At 36.0% G+C, this 22,550-nt stretch overlaps 1 protein-coding gene across 3 annotated transcripts in view; it reads left to right on the top strand.

Annotated features, from left to right (window-relative positions):
* The window catches only part of EXOC1 (exocyst complex component 1), a 52,143-nt gene that overhangs the window by 3,476 nt on the left and 26,117 nt on the right, over positions 1-22,550 (top strand). For all 3 annotated transcript variants that reach the window (XM_061145913.1, XM_061145914.1, XM_061145912.1), the window contains exons 2-9: positions 1,288-1,421; positions 4,889-5,019; positions 8,678-8,837; positions 13,496-13,683; positions 15,493-15,720; positions 15,932-16,064; positions 16,648-16,757; positions 21,483-21,632. In XM_061145913.1, the coding sequence (XP_061001896.1) occupies positions 1,298-1,421; positions 4,889-5,019; positions 8,678-8,837; positions 13,496-13,683; positions 15,493-15,720; positions 15,932-16,064; positions 16,648-16,757; positions 21,483-21,632 (1,224 nt within the window). In that variant the 5' untranslated portion in view covers positions 1,288-1,297. The remainder of the gene's footprint in view (positions 1-1,287; positions 1,422-4,888; positions 5,020-8,677; positions 8,838-13,495; positions 13,684-15,492; positions 15,721-15,931; positions 16,065-16,647; positions 16,758-21,482; positions 21,633-22,550) is intronic.

Here is a 22,550-nt window from a genome sequence, read left to right as displayed (position 1 = left end):
CACACACACAATTATGTATTCAGTACATTTAACAAATAAAATTGAAAATATTTAAGTTGCTATTTGAAAAAAGACACTGAATTAGATGAGAAAAGGAAGACAAGTGGAAAACTGTTTTCTAACAACAGCTTTTTAAAGATATAATTAATATACCATAAAATTCACCCTTTTTGAGTATATAATTCAGTGGTTTTCACTATATTCACAGTGTTATACATCCATCAATACTGTCTAATTGAAGGACATATTCATTATCCCCGAAAGAAGCCCCTTACACATTAGCAGTCACTCCTTATGCCTGCTTGCCCCCCACCCCTGGCAACCAGAAATCAGTCTGTCTGTGTGGATTTGTCTACTCTGGACATTTCATATAAATGGAATCATGAAATATGTGGCCCTTTGCAACTGATTTCTTTCACTTAACATAATGTCTTTAAGATTCATCTGTGTGTCAGTAGTATGTATCAGTACTTTGCTCCTTTTTATGGCCAAATAATATGCCACTGTATGGATATATTTCATTTTGTTGTTCCCCAGGACATTTGAGATGTTTCCACTTTTGGCTGCTGTGAATAAGGCTGCAGTGGATGTTTATGGGCATGTTTTTGTGTGGACAGACATTTTCAGTTCTCTTGAGTATATACCTAGGAGTGGAATTGCTGGGTCATGTGGTAAATTCACATTTAACTGTTTGAGGAACCACCAAATTATTTTCCAGAGCAGCCGCAGTATTTTACAATCATCAGGAGTATATGAGAGTTCCCTTACCAACACTTGTCTTTTCTAATTTTAGCCGTCCTAGCAGGTGTAAATTGGTAGGTATCTCATTGTTTTAATTTATGATTCCCTAATGGCTAATGATGTTGAGCATCTTTCCATGTCATTTTTAACCATTCATATGTCTTCTTGGAGAGATGTCTCCCAAACCCTTTGCTCAGTTTTTAATTGGGTTATTTGTTTTTTTGTTGTTGAGTTGTAAAAGTTATTTATATAGGAAATTTATATTTAAATATTGGGAATGGGCCTTCTAATTTTTCTTAAATCTTTTTTTAAAAAATATTTAATATTTGGTGAGCACTTCCAAAGATCTTAGAGTTTGATAATACTGGTTCTCTAATTTCTTTTCCAAACATACAGTGTCTTATCTTTACGATGTTAGTGTACAAATGTATGAAATTACTCCCCCATGCTTATTAACCATAAATAAGGTCTTTTCCTAATCCTAAATGGAACAATATAAGAAGAATGATTTTGACGAGTGTAATATCTATACTCTGAATTTTTCAGCTGAGTAAAGATGACAGCAATCAAGCATGCATTACAAAGAGACATTTTTACTCCGAATGACGAACGCCTGCTGAGTATTGTCAATGTCTGCAAGGCAGGAAAAAAGAAAAAGAACTGTTTTTTATGTGCCACGGGTGAGTATTTAATAAGGAAAGATTTCTTTTATTCCTTGGAGACATTTCCTGGTTGTTTGTAAAATATTCTCATTGTCTCTATGATTGGAAAAACTGTTGGGCCAGCAAATTCATTTTTTTCAGTTGTCTTTAATTAAATCTTAAAAAGATACAAAAGCACTTCTATAACTTATAAAGGTATGAACACTTGTGTAGCCACCACCCAGAATAAAAGGAATATTACTGTTACCTTTGAAGTCGCTTGTGTACCCTGCCCTGCTCCCATTCCCTTCCCTCCCTCATTAAGAGGTAACAAGTATCCTGAGATTTGATTTACTGTTTCCTTGCTTTTCTTTATCATTTTGCCATATATGTTTGTAATCTCAAATAATATATTGTCAGATTTGCTTTAAACTGAGCATAAGTTGAATTGTAACACATGTATTCATTTGTGACTTCCACTCATCAGTAGGTTCATGTTAATGAGTGTTACCTCTGTTTTTCTCCCATGGCTGTAAGTCTTTTATTTCCATTTCTATGTAGTGTTCTATTTTGAGAGTACAACTGTTTACTTACCCATCCTACTAGTGATGACCAGGAGATTTGTCTCCAGGTTTTGCTATTCAGGAAACAAAACATGTTTGTCCTTGTCTGCCAGTTTATAGGCAAGAATTTTCTGGGGTAGATAGCTAAGTATGAGATTGCTGGGTCACGGGCATGTGAATGTTCAACACTATAATAACAGATTATTTTCAAAAGTAGTTGTACTGATTGTACTCCCACAGGCAGTGTGTATTTTGGGTTCTCCACATCTTAGTCTAAACTTGGTTTTGACACTGGGTTTTAACAGACTGTCAATTGTTTCCAATCTGGCGCGTGTGAAATAGAATCTCATTGTGGTTTTAAACTGTATTTCCCTAAATAAAAATGAGATTACGTCTCTGTTCATGAATTTGTCAGTCATTTATTGCCTAAATTTGCCTGTTTAAGCCTTCTGTTCATTTTTCTACTGTGTTGGTTGTCCTTTTCGGTTGGTTGATTCTTTGAGGTCTTTATATAATGTGGGTGCTAATTTGTTGGTTATATGCATCCTGGTTTGTGGCTTGTGGTTTCACGTTTTAAGATGCCTTTTGATGACATTTATAATTTTAATGAAATCAGATTAGTCAATCTGATCGTTTATCTGACCACTTACGGCCTTTTTGTCTCTTGTTTAAGATGTCCTTCCCTCCCCTGTCGTGTGTCATGTCGTGTGTGAGTCGCTCGGTCGTGTCTGACTCTTTGTGACCCCATGCATTGTAGCTCACTGGGCTGCTCTGTCCATGGGATTCTCCAGGCAAGAATACTGGAGTGGGTTGCCACTCCCTTCTCCAGGGGATCTTCCCTACCGAGGGATGAAACCCAGGTCACCTGCATTGCAGGCGGATTCTTTACCATCTAAGCCACCAGGGAAGCTCTTAAAAGTATTCTCCTGTATTACCGTCTACAAGTTTTATAATTTTACCTTTCATATTTCAGTCTTTGATTTACCTGTGTCCATGTTTGTAGTGATGAGTGGTTTTTTTTTTTTCTGGGCCCTTTCTTATATCTGGTTTTTATGTTGTCTTGTGGGTATTTCGTTGTTTTATCTAAATTTTGTAATCAACCTGTCATGTTCCAACTTTTGTTAGGATTTTTATTGGAATTGTTTTGAATCTATAGTTCACTTTGGAGAGAATGTGCATTTTTATATAAAATCTTCTTGTTCATGCATATGATGTGGTTCTCTTGGTCTTCTTTAATGCCCTTCAACAAGGATTATAGTTTAAAAGACTTTAAGTAAGTTTTATAATTTTAAAGGCTTTTGCACATGTGTTGTATTTACTCCTAGGTATTTATTTATTCCTAGATTTTTTGTACCATCATAAATGATAATTCTTGTTAGCATTAATACATTTTAAGACTTTATTATTTTTTTAGAGCAGTTTTAGGTTTACAAGAGTATTGAGAGGAAGGTACAGAGAATTCCCATTTATACCTTTACCCTTACATGCATAGCTTTTCTCCACCACTCACCACAGTGGTACATTTGTCACCAAGAATAAACCTACATTAACAAATTATAATCACCCGAAGTCCATAGTTTACCTTAGGGTTCAGTCTTGGTGTTCGTTTGGACAAATGGATAATGACATATATCTGTCATTATAATGTCATAGAGTATTGTCACTGCCCTAAAAATTGTCTCTGCTCTGCATGTTCATCTCTTCCCCAATTCCTGGTGACCACTGATCTTTTTACTGTCCCCATAGTTTGGCCTTTTCCAGAAGACCAAATAGTAATTGGAATCAAATAGTGTGTAGCGTTCTCAGACTGGTTTCTTTCATCTAGTAATATGCATTTAAGTTACCGCCACTGGTTTTCATGGCTTACAGCTTACTTGTTTTTAGCACCACGTAACATTCCATTGTCTGGATATACCACAATTTACTTATCCATTCACCTACTGAAGGACATCTTGGTTGCTTCCAAGTTGTCAGTTTTGAGTAAAGCAGCTATAAACATCCGTGTGCAGGTTTTTGTGTGGACATGTTTTCAGATTCTTTTGGTAAATACTATGGGACATGATTGCTAGACTGTATGGTATGAGTACATTTAGTTTTGTTAGGAAATTGCCAAACTGTCTTCCAAAGCGACTATACCATTTTCAGTTCCCACCATCAGTAGGTGACAGTACATGTTGTTGTACATCCTCACAAGTGTTTGGTCTTGTCAGTGCTCTGGATTTTGGCCATTCTAAGCAGGAAATGACCTCCCACTCCAGTATTCTTGCCTGGGAAATCCCATGGACAGAGGAGCCTGGCGGGCCACAGGCTGTGGGGTCACATAGAGTCAGACACGACTAGTGACTAAGCAACAGTGGGTGTGTAGTGGTATCTCCCTATTGTTTTAATTTGCATTTTCCCCATGAGAAATGATGTGGAGCATCTTTTCATATGTTTATGTACCATCTGTATATTTTCTTTGGCTGGATGTCTGTCAAGGTCTTCGGCCCTTTTTTTAATCAGAATATTTTTTCTTATTGTTGAGTTTTAAGAGTTTTACTTCTTAAGGAATCTCCCTCTGACCCTATAGTCTGATATAGATTCTTCTTTTAGTAATCTGTGTATTCCTCAGTCATAACATTTGTTATGAAATACTATTCCTGCTTTAGTATCATGTGGTGGCAGTCAAGAATCTGCCTGCCAATGCAGGAGACACGGATTCAATCCCTGCATCAGGAGGATCCCCTGGAGAAAGAAATGGCAACCTACTCAAGTATTCTTGCCCAGGACATCCCATGGTCAGAGGAGCCTGGCAGGCTACAGTCCATGAGGGTCGCAGAGAGTCAGAGACTGCTTAGCGACTAAACAACACCAGGCATTTGACAGCTGTTTGCAATGAATGAATGAATGAAGAATGAGGAGATGAATAAAGTCTCTAATGAAAGTGTATGTTTTATTCAACAGTGACAACTGAACGCCCTGTACAGGTGAAGGTGGTCAAAGTCAAGAAATCTGATAAAGGAGATTTCTACAAAAGGCAGATTGCTTGGGCCCTTCGAGACCTGGCTGTGGTAGATGCCAAGGATGCTATTAAAGTATGTTTTTCTTTTTTTCTTTGACATGTCTTTCATTTTAGAACATAGTATGTTGACTTCTAAGATGATCTAAACTTATTTTGTGACCCAGTGGTTCACCACCTAACCTTGAATTAGACTACAGTGTATGGTCCAGCCTTCCATTCTCCCACTTCTCAGTCTCAGGCTACTGAAAATAAGTAAACATGTAAGCTTGTTTCATTGTTTGTGGGTTTTTTTGAGCTGCAGTTATGTTTGTTCATAAGCTACATAATTGGAGCAAAATAACCTTGACTGTACATTTCTTTGTTTAGATTAGGAATACTTAGTATAGAATCCGTGAATTAGTATGGATTTTAAAGTGGTTTGTAGTGTGAGTTTTTAAAAAAATCATTGTTTTGGTAAAACCTTATTCAAAATCACATAAAAAAAGAAGAAAAAAAAAATCACGTAAAGTATAATCAAAGTGAATCTTCCTCAGGTAGCCCTCACAAATTAATGCAGAATCATCGGCTGAGGCAGCTGAGCTGGCCCTGTGAAGCCGTGGTTTGAACATCGTGGCTCGTGATGGCGCTGAGTTACACCCCTTATTCTAAGGACTTTAAAGAGTACAGTTGTTGTTGTGAAGTCACTAAGTCGTGCCCAACTCTTCTGCGACCCCATGGACTGTAGCCCACCAGGCTCCTCTGTCCGTGGGATTTTCCAGGCAACAATACTGAAGTGGGCTGCCATTTCCTTCTCCAGAAAGAATAAAATGTAAGATATTAAAGAAATAAGATATCACACCTTTCGCTTAAGTCACTCTCAAATTCCAAGAAGGTTGAATAATATAATCATGATAAAGGAGCACCTTTATTCCTGACAGTTCAAGGCTTTTCACAGCTGTACCCCTTAAAGTAAAAAAAAAGAAGTCAAGTAGAGCTCTCAGGTTAAAGCATGTACCTCCTCCGCCTCAGCCTCTCTAAGCCTGCCCTCGTCTTCCTCTGCAGCCCACGGGCCCTCGCAGAGTGCCTTGCAGCATATCCTCCGTACTGTGGATGGGGCTGTAGGCAAGGCTTAGAGTACTGGAACTGCAGGTGCCCTTTGAGTGAGCTCTTCAGGTCTTTACATTGATTCAAAAGGCACAGAGAAGTGAAAAGCTCTACCTTTGTAGAGCAGTCTGATAAAATACAAGTCTGGTTTTAGGCTGACCCTGATTCAGACCTCTGAGGATCTAAAAGCTGGACAGAATGACAAGCGGTTGAGTCCGGTGCAAACAAATTTTTTAAAGAAACAAAAACAAGTTTAGGAGAGTCCTGCATATTTGTAGAGTTGTGATTTCTTTCAAAGTGGAGAGAATGCCTTTTCTTTAAGTATTTTAGGGAAACTGGGCCTTTGTTGATTCCTACAAAGCACCCAAGTTTTTAAAAAATGTGGAATGTGGAAAACGGTGTCTGACAGGTGCTTTGAGTGTGGGTGCATGTGTATGTATATGAAAAGAAAATGAAAATGAGATTTTTAAAAACACTTTGCATTATATAATAATTTCTGTTATTATGGGAAGCATCAAGAGGAAAGATTTTCTGTTTAAGACAAAATACTTTAAGGGCTTTTTAGAAACTCACCTTTATTAAAAAGCTTTCTTCTCTTCAATAGTTTTACATTTCATAAGCCCATTGACTTGTGTAATTCACTAACATTGCTGAATGCTTATTTGAATACGTTCCTCAGCTGACACCTCATTGCTGACTTGCTTAATGGGTTTTTTTTTTCATTTTATGCAAGCACCTTCGTATGTGTATGCTATATAGGGATATAAAACATAAAAATTTTATACACAGCCTAACAGCCATTTAGCATCACACATTGATTTGTGTGAGTGTTGCTGCTGGAGCACTCAGCTTCTTTTATGGCATTATGGGAAATATTCCCAGGGAAGAGATCATTTCCCATCAAGTTTCGTGTTGGTTGCCAAGACTGTTAGATTTCTTTATAGATACTAATGCAATTACCTTTTTTTTAAAGTGTATTTTACTGAAGTACCGTTGATTTACAGTGTTGTGTTAATTTCTGCTCTACAGCAAAGGGATTCAGTTAGACATGTATATACATTCTTTCTCATATTCTTTTCCATTATAGTTTATCACAGGATATTGAATATAGTTCCCTGTGCTATACAGTTGGACCTTGTTTATTCATTCTCTCTCTCTCATATATAGTTTGCATCTGCTAATCCCAGACTCCCAACATGTCCCTCCCCCACTTTTCCTCACCCTTGGCAACCCCAAGTTTGTTCTCTGTGTCTATGAGTCTCTTTCTCTTTTGCAGATAAGTTCATTTGTGTCATGTTTTGTATTCCATATATAAGTGATATATGGTATTTGTCCTTCTCTGACTTTCTTCACTTAGTATGACAGTCTCTAGTTGCATCCATTTGTTTTAAATGACATTGTCTCATTCTTTTCTATGGCTGAGTAGTATTTCAGTGTATATATGTACCATATCATCATTATCCATTCATTTGTTGGTGGACATTTAGGTTGTCTCTGTGTCTTGACTATTGTAAATAGTGCTGCAGAGAACATTGGGATGCATGTATCTTTTCAGATTATAGTTTTGTCCAATACATGCCCAGGAATGGGATTGCTAGATCATATGGCAACTCTGTGTTTCGTCTTTTGAGGAACCTACATACTGTTTTTCATAGTGACTGCAACAATTTATTATAATTACTTTTTCATTGTAAATGAAAATTTTTAATCTCTTGTCATTTTAGTTCTGCTTATTGAGCTATAAATTAATTAATACAACCATCCTACTGTAATATGTCAAGTCTTAATCATTAAATTATCTCAGATCTTCATAATAAAAGTCTGGTATCACTTTTCTTCCATGTTTATGGTCTTTATTTATATTTTACCCCCCGAAACAACACTTTAATGGAATGTATATGATTAGCCTTCTACAGAACATTAAAAACATTTGAGACTATTTTTTAATTCTTTAGGTGTGAAGAAAAGTATACATCTATGTGTTTTCATTTTTTATATAGTAATCAAGTAGTTCTGCATTCAAGGGAGAATATCAAGGCATGAAATTATTTCTGTAATAATTCTTCTGCTGTTCTCTCACATCAGTTGGACTTCTTTTTCATTAAAATAAGGCCACCAGTATTTTTTACTTTTGAAACACTCTTAATTATTCTGTGTTTTCAGAACTGAAAACAGGAGCAGTCCCTGCTTTCCACCTCATGTGTTCTTGGAAACCACACTCGGATATAGATTGTATTTTTTCTCATATGTTATAAGGAATTAGTGTCAAATCACAGTTATGAATAATAGCACATTATTAAAGAAAAAGTGTAACTCTGAAACCCCAAAAGGCAATTTAAAAAGAAAAATCAAAACTCAACACCATTGTCATCTTATAAATTAGGAAGCTGAAACACATGCTGTTAAGTAGACATCCTGTACTTTCACGTATAGACCTAAGGGATATAGAAGGGAAATTGCCAACTATGTTGTTTTTAATTCAGCTTCTTTTGGGAAGCAAATAAATTTTTGCTATAAGTTGAATTTTCTGAACTATTTTCTACAAGTTAATTAGTTGAATTTTAATGGTGATTTTTGTTTGCAACAACAGTTTCAGCTTCTTTTTGTTTTATTGAATTATAGATATCTATTGTGTATTTTTATTGCAGGAAAATCCTGAATTTGATTTACATTTTGAAAAAATATATAAATGGGTTGCCAGCAGCACTGCTGAAAAGAATGCATTTATTTCATGCATTTGGAAATTGAATCAGCGATATCTTCGGAAGAAAATTGATTTCGTCAATGTTAGCTCACAGCTTCTGGAAGGTAAAGTTAAATAAAAATGTATATGTAAAATAAAGTATATCTGTAAGTGAATATATAATTTGGCATTCTTCAAAGTAATAAAAACTCTGAAATATCTTTTTTAAAAAATAATTTTCCTTATGCGGAAGTGATGCTTATTTGTTATAGAAAATTGATTCAGTCACTTAATAAGCTTAATCCTGAAATATATAACTACTATTAACATTTTGTTAGATGTTCTTCTGGTCTTTTTTTCTATGCATATTTAAATACTTGTTTTTAAATAAATTTACGTTGTTACCTCCCATTCTTTTTCATATAATGTGTCGTGAACATTTTCCATGTTATTAAACATTTACTGAACAGTATTTTTAATGGCACCATAGTATTCCATTGTATTGGATATACAATGTATTGGATATTTTTTAACTAGTCGCTTTTTAAAAGTTTTACAATCTTTGCTTATTTTAAACAACTCTGAGATGAGTATCTTTATAGCTGTATTTTTGTGTAGTATATAGGTGTAGTATTTAAGAATACAAGTCTGGAGTCAGACTGCCTGGATTCAAATCTTGGTTTTGTCCCTTACTATAGTTTTGTGACCTTGGTTTACTCTTTGTTTCAATTTCTCTTATCTCAGAAACAGAGATAATAGTATCAACTCCATAAGAGTATTATAAGGATTAAATTACTTAATATATGAACATGATGAGAACAGTGCCAAAGCTGTGTAAGTACTCAATTGTATATTAGTGATTATTATTCTGTTATATAGGGTAAAGTCCTTAGACATGAAGTAAATTAAGGTATTTTAGATCATACATCTTCAGGAATATCACTAGGGATTATTTTGTGTTATAAGACAAAAACTCTACTGTTATTGAAAATGTACAATGAGGTTTTTTTTTCTGTAACTTTAAAATTTCTTTTATAAGGGCACACATGTTGTGAGAAGATGGTTCTGTGTGCCTTGCAGATACAATTTGTTGTATTCCTCATCTCAAGGAAAGTAATTGAAGTAGCAGCAGGTGGACAGAGTTGTAGCCTCTCTTTACTAAGGGGACGAAAATAAGTAGATTTGTCCTAAGTTATTTGTTAGAAAGATTTGCCCTAAGTTGTATATTAGTATTTAAAAATAGAGGCTTCTATTCCGTCAAGTTGAAATATCTGAAATTGCCAATATTCAACCATTCTGACCTATAAAAATGTCAACTTCAGGTGCTTCAGACTGTTGTTTGACTTAGCTGCTGGCCTCTGTCCTTTCTCCATTTTGTTTTACTTAATTCCTTTGCTGCTCGGCCGCCTATCTTTCTCTCCTTAAATGTAGCATTCTTGTCCATCACTTGTTAATTAGTTTGCCCATTCCAGCTTTCGGGCTTGAGGCTTGGAACCGGCAGGGGCCCTGCACTCCTCCCTGCGGTGGGGCCGGCCTCATGTCCGAGATTTTGGGGCTGCCATCTCGCCAGCGTTAGCCTCTGGTGACCTTTAAGGAATTTATGGTGATTTTCCATGCCTTGAATAATAGCTTAATGTGCTCTGAGTGAAAGTGAAAGTCATTTAGTCATGTCCAACTCTTTGCAACCGCATGGACCATACAGTCCATGGAATTCTCCAGGCCAGAATACTGGAGTGGGTACCCGTTCTCTTCTCCAGGGGATCTTCCCAACGCAGGGATCAAACCCAGGTCTCCCACATTGCAGGCAGATTCTTTACTAGCTGAGCCACCAAGGAAGCCCAAGAATACTGAAGTGGGTAGCCTATCCCTTCTCCAGCAGATCTTGCTGACTCAGGAATCAAACCAGGGTCTCTGGCATTGCAGGCAGATTCTTTACCAGCTGAGCTGTTTAAATTTTTTTCCTTTTTCAGCATTTCAGGATTGAACATTCTGATCAGTGAATGATCCATAAGCTTTCTGTTCCATTTTCAAATATTATATATTTCAAGTTGTTACTTATTGCCTAAAATGTATTTTAAACCAGTATATTTTGTTCAGTTAACAATATGGGAAAATACATACCCTACCTGTATTTATCTCATTGAGGAATAGCACCAAAATCAATAAAAAGAGTATTGCTGTTTTTTGAGAATAAGGTGACTAGCTTTAAAAAAAGAGAAGTCATTTAATTTTTCAGAGCCTTAAGCAAAGGTGTAGACATTTTTATAAACATTAACCTAATTGAGATCAATTTTAAGAATACTAGGATCCTTAAGTATCTCATTTTGAAAATCACTTTCTATATATCAGTAGCTACTGCTTTGATTTAATGGAGTTTATATAGTAGTTTTATTAATGACTATAAACTAGTTTAATGTTTTACTGGACTTTAAAATAATGGCCACTAATTTTTTTTTTTTTTTTAAGTCTCTAAGCTTTGGGTTATGTTAGAAAACAAATGAGAAATTATCACCATTTCCTTTTAAGAGCTAAATAATCATTCAAGTAAGACTGTTCATTGCAGTAACAGCTTTAGTAGTTTTCATTGGTGACAACTGAATGTTCATGCTAGTAACTGGGGCTTCTTGGTAGAATAATATTTTTAAAACAGGGCTTTGTTAACAGATTAAGTTAGAAGATTTTATTTGGCCTTTTCTTTTTCATTCTTACAGCCAGATTTTTTTTTTTTTTTTTATCTTTGACTTGAATTCTTAAGAGCCAGCTTGAACTGATATCTTGTGTGTTTTTTTTAAATTGCTTCCATTTTGTCCTTTCTAACAAAGTTTTATGACTAATCCATTGTGAGGGAGTGTCTGGGTAAAGGTTTTGGGTCTTGAGTGAAAATAACTAGACTAAATGCATGAGTCACAACTGACCTAAAAATAATCCCCAGGAAGTAATCTGTTTTCCAGTTTTCTCCTCCAAGGTCTCGGCAGTACTGTATGTTACTAAGAGAAAATAGAAAGATAAATGTATTTTTAGTCACTGTCAGAAAATGAATAAGAAAAATGAACTCTGGAAATTTAGCTTCTGATGAATATTTCCAATTGGTAGTTGTATTTGACATTGTCTTTTAAGCTTTAATTTAGCATGAAGTTCAAATGAGATGTGGGTAGTATTTTTAATATTTAAACCTGTGTACATTTCTACCCAGCTAATATTCTTTGCTTACTTTCCTCTGCTTTTTTCATACCTTTTTACTCTCCAGAACTGCCTAAAGTTACAGAAGGTGCGTAACACCTTTTCTTCTTATTCTATTCCATATATTTTTATTACTTGCCATTGTTCTTTACTGTTGGTTGCATATTTTATGAAATTGTGTGCAGGGAAAAGTGTATTACAACAAAATCCATATGCTAATAAAAATTAATGATAGTATTCATTATTGACTTCCAAAGAACTGTTTTATGGAAGAGAAAATACTTCTGAAACAATTATGATCATTTAAAATATTTGTTTATTTTAAATGTTTACTTGTGTGAGGAGCTGTGCAGAATGATCTGGGCGTCCCCTGCCCCCTAGTGGCTAAAAAGCTGCACACAAAACACTTGAACATTTCCAGAGTGACTGTTGGAAAGGACTGGGAGCTGGGAGATGCTGCTCTGAGGGACTTGCGTTTGTGTACTGCAGTCTGTAATTGCCTGTGCCGAAAGTTTTAGCCCCTCCTTTTTTTCTGGCATGTTATCTAAACCTGCCTAATTAGCATTCTTAAGAGTAAATCATTTGTTACTTTGAATTAGGTGTGTTTTGTTCAAGGACAAGTTAACGTACCTCAAGTCATGCTGCATGTAGATTCTCATTTTCGTACAAAATAATGAATATCTAAAACACTTGGAATTTGTGTTTTAAATCGTGTCCTGTGAATTGTTGAAAATCAGTAACTTTGTTTCGAGGTTTATTTAAGGGTAAAATTATTTTTTTCATTTTATCTCTTGATCTCAAGATTTATATAAAATCCCATATGCTGAGTCTGTTCTTTCCAGAAAGTGAACTGAAACATTTATCTAGAAAGCATCTCAGTTCTGACCTCCTGGTCTTTTGTTTTGAAGCAGGAAGATAGCTGAAATTTTTGTAGTTTTACACAGCCATGATGTTGTTCTTACTATACAGATATTGAGAAAGTTTCTATTAGCTGATCCTTAGAAATTTTATAAACACATGTGAAAAATTTTTACAGAGAGAAATGGAAATTTCAGTTAATATTTTCATTGCCCAAAATAAATTATGAATTGTAGATGCATTTTTAAAATTTCAATTGAAAGTTATTTGGAGGAAAACACAAAACATAACAAAGACAAAAAGAACAAAAATAACAGAAGAAGGTGTTACCTGGAAAAAAAAGGAAAGCAAATTGTTTCTCATGTGTCCTGAATTCATAAGCATTATTGTATTAGAGCAACAGTTATCTCAGGTAGGAAAAAAAAAAGGTTAGGCTTGTACACGTGTTTCGTTTCCGGTTTTATATTTGTTTTATAGTTTAATAATGTTTTGGAAAAGTGTGACTAAGGCCTGTTTTAACACAAGTCAATAAATTAGACTGCATGCTTTTGTTATAATAGACATTATGTTAACATGTGGTTCTTCATAAATATAAGTTTTTTTTCATATATTTTGGATCATTTTTTTCCTATTTTTCAGCCACTAAATGTGACCTGTGCTTATAACTGACCTTACCTATAAGTACAATGTTGTTGTCCTTCCTAGTTTTTTACTACTTTATTTTTAATTTTTACCCTCTTTTAAGAATCTGTTCCAAGTGGAGAAAATCAGAGTGTGACAGGAGGTGACGAAGAGGCAGTGGATGAATACCAAGAGTTAAATGCAAGAGAAGAGCAGGATATCGAGATAATGATGGAAGGCTGTGAATATGCAATTTCCAATGCTGAGGCCTTTGCAGAAAGGTTGTCCAGAGAGCTGCAGGTGTTAGATGGGGTAAGCCTTTCTTGTAACGTGTGACTAGTGATATGTGGTAAACTGAGGAGACTGGTGATGTTCATAGTCTACTGCCTCTGCCTTTAAGCCTAGATAGTGTGATTATTGCTGTCTTTCCCTAGAAGTGCATTACCAGCTGCCCTCCCTCTGTCTTTCACTGTCCTTGGTCCAAAGACAGAACCATTCCTATTAGGCCAGTGAAGGCAGTTGGCTGAGGTTCTGGATTTGGGGAGGTTCTTGATTTGAAGTGATGGAAGTAGAAAGTAGCCAACCAGAAACCACCCTGGGTTGATTCCCCCAGCCTCTGAAACACTTCAGAATAGTTCAGGGCAAGAGAATAACATTTTTGTGGTTTGGGGGGAAAAAAATAGGTACAAGTTAGAAGGAGGGAGAGTGAGCTGAGAGAAGTGAACCCTTTACCCAAAGAGAGCAAAATAGTGTAGTGTGAACAGGAGAGCCAGGGCAAGAGGGTGTTCGACCCCCCTCTGAGCTGCTTTGGGGGAGGTCCTGTTTATCTGTATGACATGTCTGAGCGTGTATCTAAATGTACATCTTTAGGGAGTACAACGCTACCAGTACTACCTCTCTTACGAGAAAAATCTAAAATGAGTGTTTTGTGAGGGGGGTGTCCTTTTATTAGGCAAAGTCTGCATTTACGAAAAACTCTCAGAGAATAAGGAATGTTTTAAAGACTTAAAAGATTGTTGGCATTTTATACATGAAAGGTACAGAAGTTATAAGGTTGAACTGAGGTCCAGAGATTACACCAATAGTCCAAGCTTACAAATGTGTAAAACTCTCTGGAAGTAAAGCCTAGAAGAGACTTCAAGATGTTGAAGTGAAAATTGTCCTGGATCAGTTCAAGTCACAGCTCTGCTGCTTAAGATTCAGTGGTCAGAGCTCTGCTGCTTTACAGTTGGGCTGCACCTACAAGGGAGTTATTATGAATAGTATATAAAATAACATGTGAAATTTTAGCATCACCCATACAATGATATTATTTTAATTCTTTATCCAAATTTTTTCCTCATATCATGTTATCTGCCTTCTTAATGTGGCTTTGTGGTTTGTATTTTCTAGTTAATGTTGCATCTGTGTTCCAAGTCATCACATTACTCTGCAGTTTAATTTTGGATTTGAAAGCTTCCATATTTCAGAGAATTCAGAATCAATAGAGTCTTTAGAATATATTAATAAGGGATTGGTGGTTTGTTGCTACTTTGTCTGGGGAAAAAAGTAGTTGCAAATGAAAGAGAAAAGAAAGAATATTGTAGAAGGAGCTATCTTATGGCAGTAGGCTCTTCCACATCCTATTAGTACAAATCATGCTACGGTTATAAATTAGTTCCATGTATCTGTTAAAGACTGGCATGCTACTGCTACCCTCTTAACTAAGGTATTAGCATAGGTGATTATTATGCTTTTGTTTAGGGTTTTACATAAATGTTGCAGATTATAGAAAATGTCTATAGTTGATAGAGCTGGAAGCAGTGTCAGAGATGGTATAACCTAACGCCACTAAACTTAGAGAAATGAGAGTCCACCATTGCTGATGATACATCATGGCGCATGCCCTAAATATGCGGTATTGAGATCTGGTCCCTAACCTCCACATAAGGGGATGTGTGCTTCCCTGAAATACTGTGTGAAAAAGTGGAGTGTAAACACAAAGCAGCCAATTAAAGTAGACGTGTAGATGTGTATGTCAGCCTTTGTTGCCGCTGCTGCTGAGTCACTCTGCTGTCAAAGAGATTTATGGATATTTCATTTGAAGAATGTGAAGTATTACTTCTCTTTTTAACTGTGTAGGCCAACATCCAGTCTATCATGGCCTCTGAAAAGCAAGTCAACATCCTAATGAAGTTACTGGATGAGGCTCTCAAGGAGGTGGATCAGATTGAATTGAAACTGAGCAGTTATGAGGAAATGCTCCAAAGTGTAAAAGAACAGATGGATCAGATCTCCGAAAGCAACCACCTCATTCATCTCAGTAACACTAATAACGTAAAACTCCTATCTGAGATAGAGTTTCTTGTGGTAAGCATGGTTATAAACTACTAACAACAATTTAAAAAAAAAAAAAACTAATGATCTCTAAAGCCCATTTGCAAATATTTTCTAATTTCCTTAGGAGAGCAAGATTTAAAAATACTGAAGTTTCAAACACCCAGTAATAGGATTGAGTAGCATCTTACCTATAAACTTCCTAAGAGTGCACAGACAAATGGTGTGTTTATTTACATTCCAGAACCACATGGACCTGGCCAAAGGTCATATAAAGGCACTTGAGGAAGGAGATCTTTCTTCTTCCAGGGGCATTGAGGCCTGCACCAATGCTGCAGATGCCCTGCTGCAGTGCATGAATGTAGCTCTGCGACCAGGTATGACCATAAAATCTGCCCAAGAACCTAGGACGAAGCTTCTGACTTAGTGTAAAGCTTTTGACAAGAAGTCCATGAGGCAGTTGGTTTAGGGTTAGATGATTAGCTATTGAAACAAGTTTCACTTACTATCAAACATAATTTATATTGGCACGAAGAACTTCTTCATTTCAGTACCTTCTGATTGGCCATCAGTGACTCTACGTTAGCACCAGGATTTCTCTTCAGTGCTGTTCACAGGACCTAGCACAAAGTAGATGCCGTAAGGCTTTGCTAGACCAGCGGTTCCTAAACTTGAGCTTGCATCAGGATCACTGCTCAGGGCCACCACAGAAGCAGTAGGTCTGCTCTGAGGCCTTAGAATCCATGTTTCTGACCGTTCCCAGGTGAGGCTGAGGAAAGACCACAGCGTGAGGATTGCTGAGTTATGCTGTTTTTTCCCCCTTACCTTTCTTTTATAAACACACGCATAAACCAGTAAAAGGTTGAGTTCTTCAGAACTGAAATACGGCTTCTGTTATAAATGCACTCGTTAGACATCCGGGAGCTCTTTAACCCATTGAATAAGCTGTCACGATTTCAGGCCATGACATGCTTCTGGCAGTTGAGCAGCAGCAGCATCGTTTCAGTGATTTGCGAGAGAAGTTTGCCCGGAGACTGGCCAGTCACCTCAACAATGTTTTTGTTCAACAGGTAATTTTATGTTATTATAGTACTGTCATGTTCCTGTAGCTTGAAATGAAATTGTCACAGAAAAAAAATTTTAATGTATTTAATTGGGAGCACAATATGTTCCTTTATATATTTATTTGATTTTAATATTTTTAGATATGTGTGTATTTGCTCATAGATGTTTTGGGGGCCTCAGTGGTCTCCTATGAAGACAGTTCCTTTTAGCCAAAATTCCCTAAGTTTTAAATAATTATGCTTGCATGTTACATATACCCCATTTAGACAATCTTGTTTATAAAAATAAGTCCAAACTTGTTACGTGTTTAATGTTTGGCCTGTTTTATTTTTCAATATTTTCAAGTGAGAACAGGGACTTGATTCCATGTTTTCAGTGTTTCATTGGCTCCATATACTTATAAATATGAGAAAAATGACTAACTCAGTTGTAAATTCTAGTTGATTTAATCTTATAGAAAACCTTTATCTCTATTTTTATGTGGAAAGGGTGTTATAATTAAGGTTGTGGCAATGATATAAATGTTACTATTAAGTATACCTTAGAGGGGTTTGACTAGAAGGTGTTTTATTTAATAAATAATAAATTAGACTTAACATTTCTTGAATAAATTAGGTGTCATAAATTAGATTTTGTGTATTTATCATCTCTTTAATAGGGATTTGGGGCCAAAAAAAAAGTTGAGTGAAATTTTATTCATCAAGAAATGCTGACTGATATTCTAGGTTCTTATTTTGTTTTCACTTTGTAGTATTCTGAAACAATTGTATTTACTCTATTTTATTTCTGATTAGTTTACTCAGGCCCTCCTTCAGCTCTATAACAGGTGCTACTTTCTTTCCGTGCCTGTGAGTACATCAACTTTGGCTCCAGCTTCTCCGATTCTTTTTTTTTTTCCCCTGTAAAGTTTACTAAGCTTAATAGCAGCAGAATCTTTATAGTTATAATTTACTGATTTGAGCTACCTGTTAACCATATTTGTGGCAGTTTTTTTAATGTCCCATAACAGAAAGTTTATTTAGATCCAAAAGGCATTTAATCTCATTCTGCTTGCCTTTCTTTCTGTCATTCTTTCATTCACTCACTCACTCCTTTATTTGGAAGTCATTTGCCAAGTGATTAAAGATGCACTCCAGACATTTCGTTGGAATAGATGAGAGGCTGATTCTTTGCTCTAGTTGCTCACAATCTAGAGAAGGGAGACAGACAGACTGAGGGAGGGTGTATGTTATGGTGGTACCGTGGGAGTAAAGGAAGGCCAGCTAACTAAGCGTGCAAGGGGGAAACAGGGGAAGACTCTCTTAACATTCCACTTGACTTGAAAAGCTTCAGGAGAAAAGTAAACCTAGGAATCACATAGGAAATACTAATGCACATTTTTCTTACACTGTTATTTCAATAATATCTATTTTTACACAATTCCCTAGTTTTTTAAAATTATCCTGTTGGCAGGGTGTAGTCCACATTTGTAGATGGTACGGAAAATACCAGTCAGTAAATGATAATCCTTTCTCCACCCTTAATTGTTTGTTATAACATGCTATTATTTGTGATTTTGCTTCCTTGCCTTATAAACTAATGGCTTTGTTTAAAATGAATGCATCCCAGTTCTGAAAGTCTAATATGCGTTGTTACATGTGAGTAATGCATGTTAAAAACCAGAATGTTGCAACAACCTGGAATGTGCTGAAGAAGATGAAAGACAGTGTCCCAAGTACAGAAAAGAGATTTTCTGTGTGTTAAATTTAATACTTCGTGTCACCTAGCAAAGAGTTGGGAAACAAGGGGATTTCTGTTCCTGGTTGTGGGACACACTGGGAGGATTTGATTACCGCTTTGGGTTACATGTCTTTGTTCATCATCAAATTTTGATTGTGTGTCTGATTTGTGTGTCACATTGTGTGACAGGACTCACTGTCCTCCGTATGTAAGAGTAAGAAATGGCTGCTACCCTCAAGATGCTTGTGAGGATGTGGTAAAAGCAGTGTACTTAAAACTCTACAGCGCTGTATACGGGCTACCTTAGAGACACCACAATGGAGTGAATGTGTCAGTAAAGCAAGTCACACAAATTTTTTGGTTTCCCAGTGCATAAAAAAGCTATGTTTACACAGTATTGTAGCCTATTGTGTACAATAGCATTATGTCTAACAGAAGAATGTACACATTTATTTTAAAAATACTTCATTACTAAAAATTGCTAACCACCCTCTGAGCCTACCATCTGAGTCATCATCTTTTTGCTGGTGGAGGGTCTTTCCTCAATGTTGAAGGTGCTGGGGGACCAAGGCAGTGATTGCTGAAGATTGGGGTAGCTATGGCAATTTTTTAAAATAAGACAAGAGTGAAGTTTGCTGTAATGATCAACTTTTCCTTTCTCAGACAATTTCTCTGTAGCATGCAATGCTGTTTGATAGCATTTTACCCACAGTAGAACTTCTTTCAAAATTGGAGTCAGTCTTCTCAAATCCTGCCACTTGTTTTATCAACTAAGTTTATGTATTAATTATAGTCTAAATCCTTTGTTGTCATTTCAGTAGCCTTAACAGCATCTTCATCAGGAGTAGATTCTCTTTCAAGAGACCAGTTTCTTTGTTCATACGTAAGAAGCAACTTCTCATCCATTAAATATCTGTTAAATGAGATTATAACAGTTCAGTCACATCTTTAGACTCCACTTCTAATTCTAGTTCTGCTTTCTACCACATCTATAGTTACTTCCTGTACTGAAGTCTTATACCCCTCAAAGTCATTCATGAGGGTTGGAATCAGCTTCTTCCAAAACTCCTGTTAATGTTGATATTTTGACATCTTCTCATGAATCATGGTGTTCTTAAAGGCATCTAGAATGGCCAGTCCTTTTCGAAAGGTTTTCAGTTATCATTACTAATTTATTTATCTATAATAAGAAACTTTAAACAATGTCTTAATTTTTAAAGTGTATAAAGAGTAAAATTCTTAGCACAATTGAATTCTAGATAGGATAGTTATCTATATTATTGATTGAATTAAGCAATTTAAGTATTTTATTTTCCTCCTTCCTATATATTTTGAAACCAGTTTCTCTTAAAATCTTTCTGTTAACACTAACAATATTTAATATATCTTAACAGTCTGAAGGTAATAATGTTTTTATATCAGTGAATTTTCACATGATGATGATCTGAAAATGCTACTTACAGTAGGAAGTTTTGAATAGTAATATATGTAGAAGAGCTTTGTAAACCGTAAAATTCTCTATAAATGTTGGTTCTTCCATTTTGCAGGAGAGATGAAGGTTTTTAATTGAAGAGCTTTCCTGACATTAAATTAAATAATATAACTTAACATGCAGTGACCTGAGTAAACAGCTATAGAAGAACATAAACCATGATTTTGAGTCTTGAATTATTGAAAAAATTAATGAGGAAGGATAATGGAAATATATCTAATATTATTATTAATAAGGGTAAAATATTTGAAAAACATTTATCAGCAATAACAAGTTTGTCAAATACTCCTTCCTTTTAGTTAGTGTAACTTAATTAAGACACAATTTGGAGACATTAGCAGACTTAAAACTAATCTCTATCTGTGTACAGTATCTAATATCTGTGATTCAGTGGAATCTCAGTCATCCTTCTGATGTGGTAAACATTTCTAAAATGTGATGTTTGTAATGACCTTTGGCAGTTTTTGACTCTGGTTAAAATGATTTTGTTTGGCATGTTTTTAAAAGAAAACAGAAGTGAGACACATGACTAAGGTTCAGATTCTAGCCTTCTGCCTGTGTGACCTGTGTGAATCACTTAACCCTTTGAATTTCAGTTTGTTCTGTTGGATCAGCTGATCTACTGGATCCATAGACTCTAAAACAAAAGTCAGGATGCATCGTCTGTCTCAGGCTGATTGAAAACGTACTAATTTATATAAGTCATGTCAAGGATTAAAAACAAAATTATATAGTTGCTTCTGTAGAAAATTAATGGAAACATTAAAATTACATTATTATTAGGGGTTATCCTGGAAAGGGCTTCCCAGGTGGCTCAGTGATAAAGAATCCGCCTGCAGTGCAGAAGACATAGGTTCAGTCCCTGGGTGGGGAAGATCCCCTGGAGGAGGAAATGGCAACCTACACCAGTACTCTTGCTGGGAAATCCCATGGACAGAGGAGCCCGGCAGGCTACAGACAGTCTATAGGGTTGGCAAAGAGTAGGACATGACCCAGCAGCTGAGCACTGAGCGCTGTCCTGGAAAGCCCAGGAAGCAGTCATCTGCAGTTCTTCCTCGTTCTGACATTCTGTGTCCTGTGCATTTTCACCTGCTGTTTAAATATCGTAGACTCTAATGGAAATATCATAGATGTAGACAATTTGTTTTGAATGACTTCCCCTGTTTGGTGTGTGTTTCTTAGTAATAGTTTATATTATGATATTTATTTGCTTAGTCAATTGTAAAATGTTATGGGAGAGGTAAAGTTGATTAAAATATTCATTCTCAACTACTCTAAAAGATAAAATGAGTCAATTTATCAGAGAGTCATTCTTGTGTGTTTATGACTATTTTATGGTGGTGGTGTTCAGTTTGTATACACAGGATGATTAAAAAAAGACAAGTAAGTACTCAGTTCTTATATTTCTATGTTCTGTTGTTTTTGCTTGGCCATGCTTGATCATTATTAAGGATATTTAGTTACAACAATGTTTCTTTATACTGTCAGTGATATTTATGTACTTATTTATTCACTCTAGGGTCATGATCAGAGTTCAACTCTTGCTCAGCACTCTATTGAACTGACTTTACCTAATCATCATCCATTTCATAGAGACTTACTCCGATATGCCAAGCTGATGGAGTGGCTAAAGAGCACCGATTATCGAAAATATGAGGGACTAACAAAGGTATGGATTTGACGTCAGTTACTCACTGAGTATAGAGCATTATCTTTTAGAACCGAGAGGTCATGTGTTCAGTTCCGCAAGTGACATTTGAAGCACTGTTGTATATTCTTAAAAAAGCAGCAAGTAGTTGAATTTCTTAGTGCTCATTAGCTAAGGAGAACATTTTTTTTTTTTCCCATTTATTTTTATTCGTTGGAGGCTAATTACTTTACAATATTGTAGTGGTTTTTGCCATACATTGACATGAATCAGCCATGGATTTACATGTGTTCCCCATTCCGATCCCCCCTCCCGCCTCCCCTCCATCCCATCCCTCTGGGTCTTCCCAGTGCACCAGCCCTGAGCACCCGTCTCATGCATCCAGCCTGGGCTGGTGATCTGTTTCACCCTTAATAGTATACTTGTTTCAATGCTGTTCTCTCTGAACATCCCACCCTCGCCTTCTCCCACAGAGTCTAAAACTCTGGAGAACATTTATTTTATTTACTTAGATGGAGAATAGCTAAATTTTGAACTTCAGTATAGTATTAGGCCATACTGTAGCTTGAAGCATCATTTAGTTTAGTTAAATAATTATTTCATGAGTTGCTTTATGTGCAGTATAAAAACTAGAGAGTATGAAGTTATATTTTCAATGAGGCATTTGCTTTATAAGAATCTGTAATCTGTTCTTTTAAGCACATGCAGTGTGCCTCTTTATTAAGCAAATGTTCCACTGTTCCAGGCACACAGAAACATGGGTATTTCTGTTCCTGATTGTGGGACAGACTAGCTGGAAAAATTGGATTATCATATTATGGTACATCTGTTTGTCACTCACCAGATTTTCACTGTGTGCCTCTTTTGTACTCACTAATCCGTATGTAAGAATAAGAAGTGGCTCCCACACATGCTCCTGCTTCCAGAGAGCGTCAGGTC

Source organism: Dama dama, chromosome 6 (assembly GCF_033118175.1).
Source record: "Dama dama isolate Ldn47 chromosome 6, ASM3311817v1, whole genome shotgun sequence".
In the NCBI taxonomy this organism is placed as follows: Eukaryota; Metazoa; Chordata; class Mammalia; order Artiodactyla; family Cervidae; genus Dama; species Dama dama.
Note: the sequence above shows the minus strand (reverse complement) of the source record. Positions and strands in the feature narration are given on the sequence as shown.